The following is a 21462-nucleotide window of genomic DNA, read 5'->3' on the forward strand; positions in this document are numbered from 1 at the left end:
CGTTCGTAAAAGTCAGAAATCTGATTAGTAGAATTCACGGTTGGGTGCAAACGGACAAAAATACAAAGTGACCCGTAGACGCCTGTTTGTCAACGCGACTTGTATAATTTCCCGGAAACGAGCTCGAGTACGAGGTACCCGTTGAACAGGGGAGAAGTACTGAGAACGATTTACAGAATTTAAACAGTCTCCGGGGATAAGGTGGTAGGTAGCATGGCAGGTCGGATTAGCAGGCTGCCGCCGTCGAAATAATTCCCCCTCTTGCCTTCGCTTGGCCACCCCCTTCGGCCTCCAAGGGAGGTTACGTCCTTCCTGCGGGATAAAACAAAACAGCCAGCGGAGTATATTAATGCTCGGCTTAATGTGGCCCGCCTAATTAATGGACCGACTCACCGGATGCCCGTACACTCTCTCTCGTCCTAAAAGTAAAAGATAACGCTTCCGCGCCGGTATTATTAAAGACAAAAGCACCCTGCCGTTAAAAGGTAGAAGTTGGAGGAATTTTTGTAACGGTTACCTTCTCTAGACGCAAACGGAACATCGAAAAAAAGGGGGCGGACGGAAGTGTCCTGTGCTCTTCGACGCGTCGCGACGTCTGCAGCATCGCAGGAGAAGAGTACGAGGGGGGTGGGAAATATTTCGTTTTTCCGCGGAACAGATTCCAGGGGTGGTGGCTCTGGGAGTGTCGCGGATGCTACGAGGGCGGAGCCTTGAGAACTGCATCGAGACTGCCCAGTTACGTCGATAAATAGAAAGACCTCCTTTCGTCGGTTTTCTCTTAGAGGAAACGCAAGTTTCCTTTCCCTCGAGTGTGTGCCAGTAAGAGAAAAATATTGCAAAGGCAAAAACACCGTCCGAGAGTTTTAACCGCTAAGTTAATAAACAGTAATTGAGTATGAAGAGTGAAAGGATACCACGATAACCACTGGACAAACAGAAAAACGAAAAATTAAAACGAACAGGGATAGATTGCATGGGAACAATCAAATTACAGTTAGGAAAATGGTTAACCAAGAAGATCCACCGATTGGAGGACATGTTGGCGGTCGTCGAACATGTACGAGATAATCGAATTATCGTCGCTTTGAGGAGCAGCGTCCGTGGATGATCTGATCACGTACCTGATGAACAGATCGCCAGCGATGCGAGCCGCTTTCGAAGGGAAACCTCTCGTTATGGACCCTTCAACGTTACGTTCCAACGAACCGTTTCCTCTGTGCTCCGTTGGCTTTTCGACGATAGTTACTTCTACCGAGTAATTAAAGCCACGCGAAGCACGAAAAGGTAGCAAAAATGGTGATGCACAGTGGTGACTAAACGGCATAAACACGTTGCATCGTTATACAATCGCGGAAACACGTCGTCTCGTCATTCAATTAATCGCGATGATCAGCGGACTGGTTTCTATAGTTCGTTGACGAACGATTTTAAAGGCTGCACGTCCGCGAAAATTTACGGAACAAAGTGGAGATTGACCGACCGCATAGGGTGAGCGAAGGTTTTCAGGATCGTCGGTGGTATTCAGGTTGGTTTCCGCAGGAATTTCTGCGGTCGGATTCCGCTATGCCTAACTCGAAAATACTTTTGTTATTATATAGAATACACGATCTCTGTTCGTGTCTCAAAGAACACGATTCCTATTGCTTTAGGAACGTTGAAATGCTACGCGTTGTATTCTTATCCATTCAAGAAGCTAATTTACCCGAACGCGAATCAAATGGAATCATTGTTACTTTTCAAATCCATGGGATACAGAATTTTGTACACGCTAGGAAACATGTATTATTAATGGTAATACCCTTCAACAACGGCATATTAACGATGACTTTAATCAACCCATAATAACAATAAAATATATTAACGTCCGGCACAAATTTATCGAGGGGGAGACGTTCGATCGTTGGGCAATTATTATGTGGGAAACTTTGCGCGCATTCGAATTTAATAGTTCGCATAATTTACCTGGCCAGTTAGTTATTCCATTAATCACTGCATTTGTACGAATATAAGCTTACGCATAATAATTGTATCGTTATTTATATCATATTCGACGGTTGGGTATACGGATACATAATGCATTCAACACAATTAATTAACTCGCCTCGAGGTAATACGAACAAATCGAATCCGTTGTATTCAGTAAGAGGCAATGATTATTTTACAATGATTATAGAGGTAACTATTTTACCGAGTGTTTCTAGTGTTCAAAAATAGTCCTTAATCTCATAGGAAATCAGAGAACGATATCGTTCGAAGAAACGCATGAGTTTTTAATATTCTAGTCTTTAATAATTAGCGTATCAAAGGCACGGTATTAATATTTGCTTCGAAGTCTGAACCGCATAGAAGATATTAACGTCCCCGTGATATTGTGTCCAGGCTAAGGGGAGAGGACATATTGAAACCGCATAAACTTTGCTCATAGCATCCACGGTTACTCGTAAATATACCGGGTGGCTAAAATCGAACGCGTCACAGAGGACTTATTCGAAAGCATTATAAAAAGATTCTTTCATTGTAGTAATCCATATATTAAGAATTGAATAAAAATTCCATTCCATGACTCATCCAGCAAAAAGACTCGTTACACATGTTCCATTACCGGTAAACAAGACTTAAAATAAAAGAGAACGGTAGAAGTTAAACGGCGTCGATTAAATGAACGTTAATCCCTGAAATTTCGTTTAAACGGCTCGCAGGGGTGGATTCTACATACGTCTTCGGGCGAAAACAATTAATGTTTATCGGGAAGCTCGCACAGCCGTTACCCTGGACAAGCCGGCGGTTGTTTCAGAACCGTTGGCGCTTAAACACGCGCAATAAGCGAGGAGAGGGTCAAACTAATTCGATTCTAAACTCTGACCGCATCGCGAGAAAGAGACGAGCAGTTTCTGGGACGGGGGTGGAGAAAATCCACCCCCGCAGAGGATGGACACAGATGGCACTAACCGCGCCGTTAAATTCTGAACCTGTAGCTCTAATTGCTCATAGACAAGCGGACGTTCTAGTGCCAGATGCCGTTGAAACTTGTTAAAAGCACGCAAACGCGATTACTCATTCGATTCTGTACACCGCGTTCCTCCAATGATTTACCGCGTTGATTAATCGACAACGTGGCAAAATTAATTGGCCGTTATAATATAACGCAATAATAATAGTCGTTAATAACAATTCGTAACATCGTTGCTCCATTATGCTTGCGTTCGATTAAAATTGCATGGTTTTTGTTGGCTTTCAGGAAATACAAAGGCGACATCCAAAGGGTGATAAAAAATGACGATGGATGTGAGTAAAAGCGAGCCGAGCAAGAACGGGACTGTTCAACAGGAATGCGCTGGTTGTGGAAAAGTAATTACGGAGAGGTAAATTTCATTAATACATTTTGTTAGAAGATAAGTATCTTATATAACAGAAATTTGTTGACCTTTAAATTAAAGGTACCTTCTGAAGACATTGGACATGTTCTGGCACGAGGATTGCTTAAAATGCAGCTGCTGTGACTGCAAACTCGTGGAAGTTGGCTCGACCCTCTACACAAAGTCCAATCTCATACTGTGCAAGAAGGATTATCTAAGGTAAAAATTTGGATGATTCCTGGTTCCATAAAAATTAACACGTCCGCTAATTGTAATCAAATCAGAAGCTACAGTTTGACTCGAATTGTGTCCCGTGTTTCGCTAACTCGAATTACGTTCTCCGAAACACGTGTCGCCTAGTCGACCGTAGAGATCAGAGTAATCGTTGATCTATCGACTCGCAAATTATTAGCGTACTGATGGGTACGTCACGTATGCGCCTAAGGAGGCCGCCCGTGGAACGCCACTCCTTGGCCTATTCTATACCCACACTATCAGGATTCCTTGTTATGCAACCGAAAGGAATATGTACGGTTACAAACACATGTATCCGTTGAAGAATAGGAAATCCAGTATACTTCTAATTTAATTGTCGTACAAGTGTCTCGACGTTCGGTATCTTTATTATTATGCACTCGTGGCGGGACGTCAATAGAGGGTAAAGAGGAAAAGGGGAAGTCGAGCGCACGTACGAATAGAGGAGAGCAGGGCAGACCTCGCCACGGCGAACGGAAGCAACAAATCGAATTTTACAGATGAGTTTCCCTTATTGAATACACCGACGTCCCATATAAACAGGAGAGGGCAAATAAACCGTGTTGAGATTACAAAGTCCCCGAGGGAACACGCGCAGGTGGCGCGTCTGCAAAGAGCGCTCGCTATCGTAGCTACGTGGCCTTTATTAATGGCCCAATATTTGAAGATGGCATATTCGTGGTGGTCGTAAGCTTATTGCTTGCCATCGTAAGCGAACTAAAAGTCTCTTCTCCGAGCTTAATGTCATCGACAGCAGGGATACGGCTCTCGCCAATCATGTGATTCTCAGCAAGTGCCGGGAGGGAAAAGAAAAGCAATATCGTTTCGAAAACATTATTATAGACTCAGCGAATTTCTCTTCCAGATAGAATTAGTAATCTTTTTATTTTTCTTTCTCGATTGCGCAGACTGTTCGGAAGCAGCGGACACTGTGCTGTGTGCAATAAAATCATACCGGCTTTCGAGATGGTGATGAGGGCAAGGACCAACGTGTATCACCTGGAATGTTTCGCTTGTCAACAGTGCAATCACAGGTAAGAGACGTGAAAATATTTATTCCAATAATAATTTATTTGCCTGTTCGTATAATCGGAGTAGCAGTGCAAGTTTCAGTCGCGGCTGGGGTATTATTTTATTAGATATAACGAGAGGCGGTGATTAAACATTCACACCCGAGGGTGGCAAGAAAGTCGCTGGTTTCTGCGAAGTATTCGTCGTGGCAGCTCATCCGTATAACAATTTAATTCGAGCCAACCCGGCCGTGTGCCTAGGGGGGGTCTCGACGAAACTTCTGCAGCACTTCGCAACACTTCGCTTACTTATTCACAACAACCGAGTTAAGCTCGAAGCTCGTTCGAGTCTGCGTTTAAGTCGAAACACCTCGGTGAATCCGGCGGATGGAGATAATCGGCGCAAGAATCGAGAAGCCGCGAGTTAACGTCGCGTTTTCTCGCCGGACCGGCTAATAACACTGAATTAATTACACCGAGCTTTTCATCGTATTTTCCATTATATAACGCGGTACGTCGTTTATAATTAAGCAAAAACGTTTTAACGGATAGGGCTGTCTGGTCAATTGGAAAAGATCGAAGGTAGCAGACTGCGAGGGTACGCTTGATAGAAATTGAAATCCATGAAAAATGGATTAATTATAACTATAACGAAGAGACTGGTCGTTGAAATTTCCCTGACGGGCATTAACTGACGCGAGAGAAGTGTGGAGGGCCGTTGAGACATCTAGGAAGAGAGGAGATCCGAGCGGAAAGTCAGAGTTGCGAACTATGCGAGCGACGTGTAGGTGCCTCGAGGTGTACGTCAGATGCAAATCATGCTGACTAATTTCCTGGAAAACTAACGAATCGCTGCCGGGCTCAGGCCAAATATTCGTTGTTCGCGGAACGTTCTCACGTAGCCGGCTATCGATAATCCGAAATTAGCAAATTAATTAATTCCTCTGCTGGAATTATCATTTCAGCGATATTCGATCCCCGAGCGTTATGGCTAAATTAACGAGAGTGCATCGATCGTTTTGAAAGGTTCGAAAGTAAAAGGGAGGGTTGCTTTTCTAACAACGTAGGTCGAATTTTAGAGGGACTGACACGGTATTTCGCGTATCTAATGTCAGGTCATGGCATTTCTCTGACCTTTTCTTATTTCGTCTGCTTCCGTTTGGGATTAACAGGGCTACGTTTGACCGATATCAGAGTGTCGTGCATCGTATGGATACATTGAGCTACACAAGGAACAGAAAGTTCCTTTCTGTGCGATTGTCATCAGGATTAATCGGGTTGGCCGTGTTCTTTGCTGAATTTAAAGTATAATCCGCTATTAAAAATAGCATTTTTTACCGTGTAAGCGACTCGTATCACGAGCGGCCCGGTGAATAAGAATAAAAGAGGAAAAGAAAGGTGGGCATGGAGCAAAGGTTAGCAACTAACCAGGCATGATCTCAACAAGCACGTGACTATCGAGCGAAGCCGATTACTGCTTAAAGATACGTCGAAAGTATACTTTCTTTCGTGGTCGAAGGTAACGTGCAACCCTTAAGGCGAACCATTGGTTAGGGGTCGAAGCGGTTGACCGTAGGTAAAGCGGAAACGGATGTGGCCGTTGGGTCACGCGATCTCCACGAGTCGAGCATAAAACACCTGAGTTGTTTAATCATACGCTCCTAAGCCGAGTCGTACATCGTAAAATCGTAAGGGTGGCTTTCCTTCTATTCTGCTCTCTTTTTCTTCCAATTTTCGATCGCTCTCTTCCATTTGCTGTGTTTATCAATTAACAGGTATGTTCCATCAAAGGCATCCCTGCCGATTAATTAACCATTAATTAAGGCAATTTTCTTGTTCAATGATTTGTCATTGATGCAGTGATGAATAGACTGTGGATGTTTATGTATTTATAGCATATTATGAATTGAACATTCCCTCGCAAGACATCCCATGATAGGTGGATGAGTGGCACTTAAGATTGTTGGAAGATCTCGAACAGAAGACGTCTAAGCTTTTTCAACCACCCACCCAACTGTCGAAATGTTAAACTCGTCTTTTGTCTATGGAATCAGAGAAGTCATTGTCGAACGGCTGTATAGCCCATTGTTCGTGCTTATATTGTACTTAGGTATTACGAGTTTGCCCAGTTTAATTGTTATTGTTCCTCGTACCGCTTATCGAACACGCTGCTCTGTTGCATTCCCACGCGAGTCATCGCGAAGCCTGGTAATTACTCGAAAATCATTAAACTTTCACGGCCGTATACTTCGTGCTGGGAGCAAGCAACGTCATACATCATTAATAGAAACGTTTCCGGATAATCTTTCAAGGCTTGCGAAACGGAAGAGAGAAATGAACGATCTCTCAACGATATCCGCGATGTTATGACTATATCTGCGGACAAACGAGGCACCCCTCGTCTCGTGCGTGCGTTTCGATGTTTCCAAGCGAGACGTCGGCAAATCTGCACAATGCAAACTTAACTCTCGCGTTACGAATTCACGCTCTTGAAGGAGGGCGATAGGAAAGAGTGGGTAGGTAGGTAGGTAGGTTGGCTGTTAGGTGGGTATAGGAAGGTCGTGCAGAGTGGAAAGAGGCGAGATTCGCGTAGAAGGGAGCGGCCATTTTGTTTCCGGTGTCCCGGGACCACTTCCGGTCACCGTCACGCAGTTCTGCGTCGCCAAGTGCCCTCGAGCTCCTGAGATCTCCTTCCACGATTATATTCAAATTAAATGCGGGAGTCTGACCGGTAATATACTGCCGCCAATTTAGCTACAACCCCCCGGAGGGTGGTTCGCCTTACCTCGTTCGCTAACCATCCGACTTTAATGCCCTCGAAGAATCCCGCGAATCGTCGCTGCTATCTGTTCTAACGTTAAACTCCTTACCATTATACGAATCGAAGGTATCTTCGTCCTAGCAAACGGGTTTCGTCGAACATCACGAATGCGCTTTTGCGAGTCGGACTATAAGCTATCGTCTGATAACCGAACCGATTTCGACCCTCGCCCGTTCATCGTGATAACGACACCGTAAAATCTGATAGTTTGGTACCGGACATCGGTAATCGTACACCAAAGGCATCGATCAGAGAAGGAAATTTCGATAACGGACGAAAAACAACACCGGTCGGACTTTTGTGATCGTCAATAAACGCGCGACAGACAAGGAATTCGCTTCCGGTTTTCGATGCAAAGCTTGCCCGCGTATCGCGTTCAAGCGCCGCTGCATCCGAACAGTGGGGTTTCAGTTGCACCATTTTCAATGGTGATAATCCGACGTACCGAGGGCCTCGTTGCACGAACCGAACCAGCTTTGTCACCGGATAACCTAGACTCGCATTGCCGGCTCCGGTAGCGACAACGATAGACACCCACCCACCCGCACCCCTTTCCCGCGATCGCTGCTCCTATTCCTCCTCCCGTTCCACCCCCTTTTGCCAGCCCGTTTCATCCCCTTCGTTGAAACTGCCTTCGATAGCGGCACCACGCTCGCGCACAAACTCCTCTCCGATTCAACGCGATACACAAACTCCCTGGTAATAGACGTTCCGGCGCGATTATAAATGAAACGCGTGACACGTGGGATCGAATTACTTGAACGATCGACGGATTCGACGATGAAACGATCCTCGGTCCGCGGAAAATCGAGAGCTGCACGATTTCATCGTAACGAGCTCGCGTTCGTTTTGACGCTGCTATGTAACATTGGAAAATCTGTAAATTCTATGAAATATGTGATTCTCAAAGTTAATACATAAAACGATTCTATTGAAAAGGTTAAACGTTTTTCAGTCGTAGATGAAATACACGATATTTGATAGCTAAGACTATGATAGTGCATCGAGCGTGCTTTTTACGATTACACATGTACCCTTCTATGTTGTACCGGTAGCGCACAAACACGCAGACTACACACACGGTAATCCGAGCTAAAAACTCTCGTGAGTTTAATTGAACGCGATAACCGATACAAATTGAACAGTGCGGTCAAATGGCAACAGGTTCGGTAGCAGCATAGCCGAACCCGAAGATACCAAATAAAAGGTTAGGATGATCCGGTCAAACGAAGGAACAAACAAAATCCGCGATTCGAACCGTAGAATATTAAACCGAGAGATCAATTTTTTCATCGAACCAGCTGAAAGAAAAAAAAAACAGACGTTCGATTCTACATATGTAGAAATGTTCATTTCATTTATTAGACCGAAGGAAAACAAACCCCGTTTGCTGTAAAATACAAACTTCGAACTCTAAGGAAAAACGAATATCAATTTGACCTGTGAAAAATCTGTCTGATCATCGAATTAATTAGCATACAGAATTTCTGATAATCAAGAAACTGTTTGCACGAAACGTTAATCGATCGTCCGGCTCGTGAAACGTGGCACATTTCACGCAGCCGGCACGGATTGTTCGCCCGACGGTGCTTTTGGCGCTAACAATACCGCAATGCACAGGTTGGCCTAATAAAACTATGATCGCCGGATAAAACAGTGCAGTGCATGCTGGTAATTAGCGGTATACATAAATCATTGGCAACGTAGCACGTAAATGCATACATACAGAGAGGGTAACATGTACTCGCGCCCATTTACAAAACCCTCGCACCCTTCGGCGTCGATGGTCGAGCAAACGAGACAGCCAATGCGTACCTACAACACACTGGATACGCAACGTTACAAGCTTGCACCACGTTGAATCTATCATTTTGTTTTCCCGAAGTTAGTTTCTGATTTTTTTTTTCTTTTTCTTTTGACCCAGTAATTTAAATGTGATTCTTCGATAAAAATACTGAAAAGAAAATTGAAATTTCAATTTTAGATTCAATCAGTTGAGACAGGTGGACAAAGAGAGGAAGATAAAAAGTAGAACAAAAAGTGATTACGCTTATCAGAAAGAGCGAGATGGCTCTTATAACGTCATAATTAATTCGGAGTTACCGGCGGTACCGGTGTCTAGACCTAAGCCTCGGGATTTTTGAAGCGCTCTCATGCAAAGTGATGGCTTAATCTCCGGTTTAAGGGGCCTTGTTAGAAAATGGACGTAGCTAAGCTCCGCGTGGCTTAAACGGGGCATTAAACTCGTCTCGTATAAGGCGTACACATGGTCTATATCACTCTGACAAGTTGCGATTAGTTCTCCCCGGCTAATGTCAGCTTACCGCCTTTAACGACGCCTCGCGTTTTCTGCCTATTTTAATATTTGATCGCGTGACCGATTCTTCCACGATTTCGATCCGAAAAGGCTTTCAACTAACAAAATTCTAACTGCTGGTTTAAATCAACAACAGCTTGGGACAAGTTGAAAATCGAGAACGCCTATCATAAAGCGACATCGTGCTGTACCGTTCAACTCGATAATGAAAAAGAATTCGTGAAATTGATGCGGTAGAAAGGATACTTTTGCGGGTAACAATAGGTATAAATTACGTTCGCGTCAATCGAAGCGTCGATATTAACCGGTTGCAATGTTCTCGCGGCGGATATGACCGCGAGCAAAAGTAGCGAACGAGCGTGTGTTGTATGCGTGGCCGAGCGTGCGTGCGGTATGAAGCGCGCACGACAGAATAATTAACGAAACATCAAATTCCGTTAAACGCGGGAAATTAATCGAGCAAACACGAAATTAGCTGAAGCGGACGGCAGATACGCGAGTGTATGGCCGCACACGTTCCACGCGTTATACACGTATACAAGCGCGCTGATCGCACAGACACGCATATTTGCGTTACGTGGCTGCCGATAAAACGATACCGAAATTGCCGCACCGCGGCGAATGTCGTTATAGAAATTAATGCGATTTCCCTCGGGCTATTTACCTACCACCCCCAACCCAACCCCAGCCCCGTCCCGTTTAGATTTACTATAACCATAATCGAAATATAATCGAGTGTATCCTGGATGCGTGACACGCGAAACGCGACCTCTTCCGCGTTGTTTGCCGTCTACAGTCGCGACATTTCTTTCGACACGCCGCGCCGTGCCACCTTGTAAATTGTTCGACTAGCTGGTAGCTGGACGTCCACATCGGACCCGCCGGCTTTTACAAACATCATTTGTTTTCATGCCGTGGCATGCGTATACATACCTATAAACAACAAGCTGCATGCCGCGAAATGTAATTTTTTCGTCGTGCATGACTTGGCATCAGGCGAGCCAATTATGAAAAACACCGACGTTTAGCTATGTGTAAACGACCGTGCCGCGAACGCGTGTCTGAACGACAAAATAGCGTTACGTTTTTAAAACGATTTTATGTACACAATCGAATCGGAGGGGGGAGTTTTATCGAGGAAATAATTGTACAAAATATGCAACGTGATTTGAATAAACGCAGTTTGCGAGAAGTTACTTGATAGTCAAGAAGGAGGGTATAATTGCAATTAATTCGTGAAAGTATACGACGATGGGTTTAATAGCCGGTTCGCGAATTTACGTTTGTCTGCTAAGCGAATTCATGGAAAAAGCAACGAGAAGAACGGCGGAACCGTGGCTGAATCGGATACGAGAGGCTAATAAATAATGAGAATGCGAGAGAATCGGCAGAGCTCGCGCGTGACCGTCGATAAAATAATAATTACCGGCGACAATGCGCCCGGTACAAATTGCCCGTTAATTTTTGCCGATAAACATTCGTAAGCCCGAGCGTAGAAGCGAGAACCGTATGCACGCGACGCGTAAATAATGGGGAAAATACGATCGCGGAAAAGCGCGGTGTTCCTCCACGCGGACACCGTTTTACCGTTCACCTGTGCGCCTGTGTGTACACGTTTCTCTGCATAACGCGGTTAAACGCGTGGTGGTGGAGGTTAGCCCCCGCGTAAATATTCGCTAGACAATAATTTCGGATGGTTATTAGCGATAATAAAATGCCAATTTATCGAACGATGCCCTCGCGCTTCGACCCGCGCGATTTATAATCTACGCTCTCGATGCCTCGTCACGATCAGTGCATCGTTGCGATGAAACAATGCGCCGATATCGATACGGACGAATGGAAAATCGCGTTTCGTACGGTTTCGAAGAATTCGCGAATCGATGGAACGTTGAAGGTAAGCCTGCACGACAAAGCAACGCGGCTGTCTCGGGCAGGTAACAATGAAACTAAGGCGCAATCCGAACCTCATTCCTGCGTGACACATTGGTTTCTGAGTTACATAGCATCTGTGGCAGACACCCCGTATCTAGTGGGCTGCACCGGAGTTAGACGACTCGGTATAATATCACTTGTCACGTCCAACGTCAGTTCGGAAACCTAGACTATTCGGTTGCTATACGGTTTCAGTAATGTTACCGTTCTAGACAGCTCGTCCGTTCGGCTTGTTTGCGACGCTCACAAAGGAAACGATATTCCTGTCGCGTCAGTATCGTTTCCTCTCGCGTTTATGTAATTAAACGTTATTACATAAAAACGAGCATACTTGAAACGCAACCTGAAAATTCGTGAAAACTTTTCCGGATCGCAACACGTAAACCCACGAGGTTCAGGGTCCCGTACAGTGCATCAATTTCAACTTTACTCACCGTCTCCCTGTTTTTTTTTTTTCTTTTTAGAAGACGCATTTTCTTCCACTTAACTTTCCCGGCGATAAGGGCAAACCCGACGTCGTCGACGATGAAACGGGAACAGGGGTTGGCCAAACGCGTGCAAAGTAAAGTTGTTCTTTAGTTCGTTAGGTCGAGGGAAGGCTCCTTTACTTATGAGACTCGAAGGTGAAAAGATAACCTTCCAGCATTATTCACGGCTAGAAAGTTGCTGATGCGGTTGCGTTGAACTTGAAGAATTGGTCGATAGTAACCTGCTGATGTTACGAGGTTTCGATCAATCCCTGTGGCTCCTTTTCGTCTATACGGCTATAAATAGCCACAAGTTTATGTCAAACAAAATTAAATAATAACAAGAAGAAATGCTATCTTTTTTCCAAATTTTTACGAATAAACTTCTTCTTCTAACTTTAAGCAAAACTCTTCATTTTGAGAGGCAAGGAGATGCTGGGAAGACAATCAAGAAGCAATAACAATATTTAGAGAATCATGTATAGGTGAAACGTTTTCGTTTCTCACGGTGGCTATTGTCATTACGATCTCGTTAAAGAGAAAGTTTCGCACAGCTCATCACGAGGGTAAAAGAGGATGCCCAAGGGCCAGTCGGTGGATGGGCTTCTCTTCGAGGGTACAGGATGGATTCGAACTCCCAAGGGTGAAATGGCTCATTCCGACGCACTTATCCGGCGCGCGCCGTAGATAACCATAGATTAATGGGGCTCAGAGACTCGAAAGGCGACGGAAAGAGAGCCGCAGAGTTTGCCGAAGAAGGAAGACAGAATGGAATGAAAGACCAAAGGGCAAAATCGAGTAAAAGACATGTGTCACGAAAAGGAGGAAAGAAGAAAGGTGATCTATAAGAGAGGGTGTTATACCTTACTCGGCGTCCTAGCTGATTTATTGTTTATTGAGAAATATGGCCGTTGCTTCGATCCTAAGAATTAACCCCCTTCAATTCTTTCATTTCGAACCTTCGTAAAATAAAGACGAACAAAAAAGAAATAGAAAAATATTAGAAAATCAAAGAGTCTGATAAGCTTTTTAACTTTGATAATTCAACGAATGGATCTATCGAAGGGTGTTCGTTTAGCAAGTTAAAATCGGGATTAAATTTTCACCAATTATTGGATGATACTGTATTAATACTCGAGCATCGTAGACAGTCTTCGAAACTCCTGCAGCTTTACGCCAAGTTGATGGACTTTGCTTAATGCAAAGCCAACCCACAGAAAGGATTAGGTTAGCTAAGCTCGCTACCAGAACTCTCTCGCTCTCTCATGCTTGCTGCGTCTATTTCTCCCCTCTAGGATATTCAGGATATTCAGTTATCAAGTGTTACCGGTCAGAAGGAGGTACCGTTAGAAGTCAAACAAGCTGCCCTAAGCGAGATAAGGTTGTCAGTGGAGTTTGCTAAGTTACCGGATCAAGGGACACGATGAAAATTTTTTTTTTCCAAAAGTAAGCAACTAAGCTTGCCGAACTAGCGGCAGGTTTCCTTGTTAACTCGAATTTAGATACGCGCGATTGGCCGTAACGTTTCGCGCTATGATAATAAAGGGTAGTTTCGCACACATTATAACCAGGGCCAAGAAGTTTGCAGCAGGATCCTGCAAGCCAACTTCGAACAAGATTTGGTAATTAAACTGTGGCCCGTGCAACTTTGAATTATGCGTGTTCACGGTCCTGCGCCGGAGAACTCTTCAGGGAGCAATTTGTTGATTAAGCTTTCGAAGTATCTTGTCTTCTAATTCCGAGGAGTCTCAACGGAGAGGAGCGTTCGAAAATTTCTTATTTCATGGTTCTTCAACCCTTTCGTTACGGTCATCTCTGTCGAGAAACGCTTCTGTACGTTTGTAAATTAAATTATCAAAAATATATATAATAACTTCGATGGGAACATTTGATTTGCAACGCAATATTTTTAACCATAGATGTTTTTATATTGGGTGAATTTAATCCTTTTCGTCGACGATGCGGTTTCATGAGAATCGATCAAGCTTACGAGAATAAACGTCGCGAGTAAAGTCGTCCCGATGAGTTTTACCCGTTTAAATCGTCTCCTGGATCTCTTTAATTGTGAGCTTAATTTCAGGGTTTACATTCATAACCCTTCCATGAAGAGGGGTCGTATTATTCTGCCGTGGGGTGCAATTTATTAAATTCGTTCCGGAATACGCTCAATTCGTATAATACGCCGGAGATTCCATGCTTGTGTGCCTGACAAAGAAAAATAGATGATAATAAATAAAAGAAACAAAGAAAAACAGAGATCATCCGAACGCTGTTTGACGTTACGTTTGATTTCCAATATCGTTTCCGTCGTTACAACGGGGACTGCTTCGGGTAAATGACTCGCGCGGGCACTGCTTTGAAATTGATTTTAACGACAGAATTAACATCGAAACAATCTGCAGTTTCCGGTAGAATTACGCGGACGATTTGGATATTTTCCAGGCCGAATTACAGGAACGTCAACACCATTGCTGGTATCCCTGTCATCCACAGCGGTTCGCCGATGCATCGAGGGCAGCGGCGCGTTCTCTTTCGAGCGTAAAATTGAATCAGCGCTTTTTAAACATCCCGCACACTTACTTCCGCCCATTTTGTCCGTGTGTTTCGCAGAATTTGATATGAAAACGCGACCGGTTCGCGCATCGCTTGCTCCCACGCAACGTTTCCAATCAGAATTCACCGTCGATCAGTTCCCATTTACGCTCTTTATCTCATATACACCCTTCGAGACAAAGCGAAAATGGATTGGTTCTGCTTCCGAATATTCTTCGATATTCCACCGATACACTGTCAAAACTTTGGCATTGCCTGCCGGCTATAATCTGTCCAATAACTTCGATATTCGATAGCTGTTCGTCGAAGATCTCGATGTTAGAGGTTCGATCTTGAACCGGAAACAGAGGTATCCAGAAGCTACTTAACGATGAGAACTTAAGTACCGACGTAATTCATGTTTAACCATGTTCCCCGTTCGTGACTGGACAGCTCGTAGACCAAAGCGACTTAGCCACGGTCCTCCACTTCCGGTGCAGATACTCGAATACGCTCGCTCCACATCGGCCCATTCAAATTAGCCGGAGTTTATCCCGAATTATGGAGTACTTCTCGACGATGCTCATCGATGAACACGAGTGCGTGCTCACGAACGGATCGATCGATTATCCTTGCCATAACTGGCAGAATCTCCCCGATATATTCATCGGTTAAGTTCTCGCCTGGCCTGGGTGAAAAACTGTTTTGTTAATTTTCAACCGGTTCGAGGACCGCACCGCGTTTTGCTCGGTCACCGCGCGTGAAACCAAAAAAAAGAACAAAAAAGGGAGGTAAAAGAGAAAAAGATCGATCGATCCCAACCCGGCCAGTGTCCAGATAGCCAGCGTACATCCGGTGCTTGTGTGTGCGTTCATGCGAACGTATTATAGTTCGTTGCCGTTAACTGGCAATTATGCAGAGTGGGAGCTTAGCCTTTCGAAATGGGCATCGATCGTGACGACCATCCATACGGTTATTCCCGGCGTATCCAACCAATACGCTTCCGTGAAACTGAGAGATAATCGCACCGCGTCGAATCGTGGCCGCGGATCCTCCACCATTCGGAACGTTTATCGCGCGCAAACTGTTTGAAAATGTCGAAGCGTGTCCTTTGATTTCTGAGATTTCAAAAGAAACCTTCGATTTCCCTCGATTCGAAGTCGCATTTGTTTCTTCCCGCAGGAATTCGCACTTCGGTTAGAATACAGCCGAATGAAAGAGACACTAAAATCGAGGCTCATAGTTGGAGATTGACGAGTTTGCTTGGTAGTCGAGCGTCAATTTCGAGAGATGAGAGCCCGCCAGGCTTTTCTCGCAGTCACCGATGTCGCGGCTGATTCTGGAGAACTGATAAGTACCTGCTCCAGGCAAACGGTAGATTTATTACCGTGCTTGTCGGTTAACCTCTCGCTACCATCGTTCCTTCCCCCGTTCTATCTTTTGCTTCGCTCTACCCCTCGCCCTGCTACTCGGCTCACCCTCTCTCGTTTTCTTAGTATGGTTCTTGCCCTCGTCTTGTTCCGCGACCGAGAACGATTCGTACAACCCCCTTCTACTCGACCAAAACTCGACTTCCGTTTTATTGGCGGAAATAATCTTTGATGTGATTGCGCTTTGCCTTGGAACTTTTTCTCCAGCCACGAGGGCGAGCAGTCGATCGATTCGCGATACGAACAACCAATTGAACTCCAACATCACCAACCACTCTGCGCTCGCATATTTACGATAACGTGTTCGCTGTATTTTTTTTTTTTTTTTTTTCTTACTTCGCCGTAGCTCGTTACATATTAATGCGAGCTCGCATTAGCATAACACCGAACAATATCGGGCGAAAAAAGAACGGTATATAAATAAAGCGGTGAACCGTTTCGAGGGTATATAAAATATAAGAGAAAGAATAAAGATAATTTTCTACGAAGGAACGAAGAATGATGCGTCGCGATTGTTCGATAAGACACGGTATTATAAGAGGAAGAAGGAAAGGCGAAGCGTGTCGCGTAGAAATATCGGAGTTTCATCCAGGCCGGCTTCAACCCCTTCGCTTGGCGAACCAACAAAGCCACCTTCCTAAAGGTATCAACGACCCATCGCTGTCTTAATTTCCTTCCTAATCTGGGTTATTAATATAGCTTTGGGGTCGCTGGCGCGTAATTTCACGCCGCATAGAAATTAATAGAAAGACGAATGCTTCCTTCGAGCACTTTACAGTTGAACACCCGAGTAGCATAGCAAACGAACCGAACGTTGATGTTTTTAATTTGAAAAAATTCCTGTTCTCGTCGATGTAATTAGAGAAAGGTCCACTATTCAGATTCTTGAGCCTAAACTGAGCCCTCGGTTCGACATCGATGGGACACGTGACATGACGTAGAGCCCGTGAACATTTCCGTGTCACCGTACGTATACGTACGGGTCGGACAATGAGCGGTGGTTCGAGACGTCGAGTTGTGTATTATCGAGTGGCATTCCGACGCTTCTCTGCACCGACATTTAGATAGCGACGTCAACTGTCTACCGGGGTAAATCTGTCTTGGAAGCAAAGGCAAAGCGCAGTTCCCCTTTCCAACCGACGGCGACGAGCCCTCGCTACCGAAGCGAGCGAATTCACTTCTGATCGAATTAGCGCGTCACAGTTCCCTGATACCCTGGCAGTCTGAATTAATTAACAGGAGAACGTGCTAGGTAAGCAGCCATTATCGAAATAAAGCGGCCAGATATGACACGGTGTCACAGAAGAGGACAAACTCCTTTTTCTTCTTGCAGAATTTATACAATCTACACGAGGCGTACTTTGTTTAGGTGTAAACGTTGAGGGTGTATCTTAGCATCGTCACTCGCCGGTGAATAATAAAAACATTTCTTTTCTTTTTTTTTTTTTCGCGAAGGGACAGTACATCGAGTACATACGGACATTTTGTATTCAACGGATGCGCTGTCCCGTGTTGGGATCCTGTTTGAGTTTTATGTCGGGATTTCAGTCGAGTGGTTTATACCGGCGCTTATGTAAATGTAGACGTGATTTTTTTCACCACCTCCTCAGCCACTTGCACGAATATGCAAAAGCATTTGTAGCATTCGAAACGAGCAACACCAATCGTCGTAAAGTACGCGTGTCGTTTTTTAAATACCGTTAGAAAATAATAAAAAAAGAAGTATATTTACAAGACAATGCTGTAAAAGCTTCGCGTTCACCGAACAAAGGTAGAACGCTTTCCAATACCCAACGCGTTATTAAAGGAAAGACTGGATCGATCCGAGGAGGGATGATTTAGCGTCATCAAAAATGAATTGAGATAGCATCTGTTCAGGCTCGTAACTGACGTCGCGGAGGCCGTGATCACCGTTCGATTTTCCATTCCTTTAATTCCGCGATTCCGGAACGACGGAAGGAAAGAAGACGGGGAAACAGACAGTATAAAAGGGTGAGGATGGAAGGGAAAGAAAACAGCGAGAGAACTGGAGGAGCGATCGGAACATCTAGCATGGACCGCCATAAAAAGCAATGCTCCACCGTAACGGGGTACGATAAGTGGCATGGCGCGAAGTAAAATCGATCCCGGGGGCAGCCTCGAATCGTAAGCCATAAAAAGGGAACGTTAGAGCGGGAAAGAGGAACGCGACAGAGAAAGAGACGAAAGCGAGATCATAGCATAACGGTGTTGTGATTTTGTCGGCTAGATACGCGATACAGATTACGTCGGTGCAGCGTTAAACGCTTCGGGCATTAGCGACGTTAAATGGCAGCCTAAACGTTGGCGGCGATGTCGTTTCGTGTGATGCTCGCGAAAGAATCGTGCCGCATGGGAGAGGTTGATGTTTCGGCGGTAGCTATTAACGCGCAGGAAAATCAGGAAACGACAATGGCGAAAGGGTTGTTTCGTAAACCGTTAACCGTTCCAGGCGCCACGACTTTGAGCGTTGCTAAGTCGAGAGGAAGCCTGCGAGATTCGTCGGCAAACAGAGCAAGTTGTCGAGGCCGGAGGGTGGGAAACCCCAAACGGCAACACTTTGCCGTTAGTCAAGACCAGAAGATGGGAAGGTGGTGCAACGAAGGAGGCTGTAGGGAATAAATTTTGTACTTGATCGCTACCGAGTCCCTACCGCGAGAGAAGAGCTACAGAAAGCGTCTATATTCTTGGTAGTTGCTGCTGCTCCTACTCAATTTGCATCAAACTATGGAGAGACAACCGCCACCACCACCCCCTGTGCCTTCGACGTCCCACCCTTCTAGCACCTGATGGAGCTGTACACCCAACCCCCTTCAACGTTCTACAGTCGAGACTAACGCGTTTAGCAGAGACTCGAACCCCTAATCAGATCTTACGACGGCACCGGGGGTTTCTAAGGTGCTGCTAAGTGTGAAGTTAATAGAGTCAAGACGTTGCTCCTTAGTCCCGATGCGATACCCTCAGACAGTCCATCGTCAAACAATATATTTCTTAAATAACAACATCAAATTTTATTCATAAACTGTACCTTGCGTTATAAATACTTCCTAAATTACAGAGATGGACAAATACCACCCCTTTTATGATTTCAAGAAGAAATCGTGGGAACGAGCTCGTCATATCGCGCTCGATACGAAGTATGTATAACACTCGGAGAGCGATATTCAAGGCACCTGACAAGAATTTCAAGTCGTCGCGTGTCCTGACAAAACGATTTTCGAGTCCCTCGTGGATCTCGCTCGGATCTATTGTCCTCGTTGGAAGCCAGCCACCCTTATGATCCTCGTTTCCAAGGCTCTTTAGCATTTCCGGCGTATCGTCCTTTATGCGGACAAGCAGAGTGAACCTCCCGGGTTCTCTCTCCCAGTTCCAAGGAAAAAATTGACTTTTAAGCCGGCAATAAAAAACGAAAAATGCGAAATCTTTGATTTTTACAGCCGCCCCTCAAACTGGCGACAGTTGGCCGATGCGTATAACCCTCGCGGCAACCTTATTTCTCTTATATCGCAAACCAAGCACGTTCGTACTTTGCCACCATTTCGAAATCTACGCGTACGTGTGTGTGTGTGCGTATATTGCCGCTTGTACCGCATCGGATCGTTGGAAAATCCTGCTGATTTCATACGTTGAATTTTAAACTGCATTATCTCTGCGCCTCCCCGCAAAATTCCGAATTATTATAGCCTTCGTAGGATTTAAAAAAATAAAACGTTAGAATTTTACTCGTAGGTCGTTTCGCGAGTGGTTAAAGATTCGATTCTGGTAGTCAGGAGATGGGAAAGATGGTTCGAGCAGAAAAGGAGTCGGTGGTAATCCAGGTACGATGTAGCGTCTGCGAATCGAGTGGAAATTTACATTTAAAGGAGCTCGAAGACACTCCGGCAAGGTGCGGGACCGGTAACGTTTCGCTGCTTGTTTTTATTTTCTCGCAATTTCCTCGGCGGAACGGAACGGAAAACGGTCTTAAAAGGAATTAGCACGCTTTACTACTCCGCCTATCTCCGGCAACCCTTAGCCCAGCTTTCTTCAAATCTTTAGCCACTTTTCAACTGCCAGACATACCGATTACTACGATGCTTAATAAAATTCATTCTCTCTTTGCTTTGTTTACAGATTCTGCATAGGCGATAAATTTTATCTGTGCGAGAACAAAATCCTGTGCGAATACGACTACGAGGAGAGACTAGTTTTCGCAAACATGGCACTACATCCGCCACCGACCGCTACGTTGGCGCATATCAAGAGACAAGTGACCCATCTTCAGCCACAGGTAAACCGATTTTCTATTTTTTTTATACAAAAATTGATATCCCTGTTTGTTCAAAAATCACTCTGCTGGCCATGCAAGCGTATCGCCTAACATTGACCAGGTCGCTTTGAATCTACCGAAGATTACGACGATCGGATGTTCAGGAAGGTCGAAAACTCCTCAAGACGTAACCCCTTAAGGTGGGTTAAAGTGGCAGGTCGCTCGTCCTGACCCTCTCGACAACAAAGGACTCCCTCGAGGCTTCAACTATGCTTTACCAGCCCGCCATCGTCTTACGAGTTAGGATATCGCGTGTCCTTATTAATTAAGCTCGCCCGTTAAGCAAGCCTCATCGCATACCGTAACGATCCGTCCTCTTCAGCGTGGATGGAACGTGCGAAAGAATGTACTCTTTGAACGTAAGGATTTGCCAGCGTCTTAAGTGGAATTACGCGACGAAGGGACACCGTTCTCCTCGTCACTGGAAGCATTTTCAAATCGCGACTGAAAGACGAGCAAGTATTTCAAGCACGTTGTTCGTTAATTAACGCTTGAAAATTCAATCGTTAGCATGTAATTTTAAACATTACGATGACGATCGTTCGCTGTATTTGCACAAACAATCCACGTTATACGAAAGTCTACAGTATTCGAAGGGTTTCACGATAACGACAGGAGACAGCTCTTTACAAGCCGGAATTATGAACTCGTCGCGTTAAGCCGTTTGAGTTTCTTGATTATCTTAAGGCAACAGCCGTGCTTCGGAACAATATCTTAAGCCCTTGTGCTGTACGGAGGACCTGGTCCCTGTCTGACCCAACGACGATCCGATCTACTTAATCCGACCTCCGTCTTGCAAGGATGTTTACGTCCTCTTGCATGCTTACGTCACGTACCATCATTTACCAAGTGCAATATTTACCGATCAACTACCGTCTGCTGTTCCCACCTTAGTACCTCGCGTTATATTGATCGTTCAACTTTATAAAATGGTAAGGAATTAAATTGTAAGAACACCCTTTCGTAAGTACAATGTTTAGAAACAGAATTCAATGATGCAGATTGAACGATA

The 21462-nt window shown here is 44.9% G+C and overlaps 1 protein-coding gene across 2 annotated transcripts in view; it reads left to right on the forward strand.

Annotated features, from left to right (window-relative positions):
* The window catches only part of LOC117600079 (LIM domain only protein 3), an 80178-nt gene that overhangs the window by 51131 nt on the left and 7585 nt on the right, over window positions 1-21462 (forward strand). Inside the window, exons 1-5 of one of the 2 annotated variants that reach the window (XM_034315066.2) lie at window positions 1045-1525; window positions 3239-3362; window positions 3438-3575; window positions 4520-4645; window positions 20255-20411. In XM_034315066.2, coding sequence (XP_034170957.1) covers window positions 3274-3362; window positions 3438-3575; window positions 4520-4645; window positions 20255-20411 — 510 coding nt within the window. In that variant the 5' untranslated portion in view covers window positions 1045-1525; window positions 3239-3273. Of the gene's footprint in view, window positions 1-1044; window positions 1526-3238; window positions 3363-3437; window positions 3576-4519; window positions 4646-20254; window positions 20412-21462 lie in introns of those variants that run through there. The other variant, XM_034315064.2, reaches the window with a different exon arrangement.

Source organism: Osmia lignaria, chromosome 15 (genome assembly GCF_051020975.1).
Source record: "Osmia lignaria lignaria isolate PbOS001 chromosome 15, iyOsmLign1, whole genome shotgun sequence".
Classification (NCBI taxonomy): domain Eukaryota; kingdom Metazoa; phylum Arthropoda; class Insecta; order Hymenoptera; family Megachilidae; genus Osmia; species Osmia lignaria.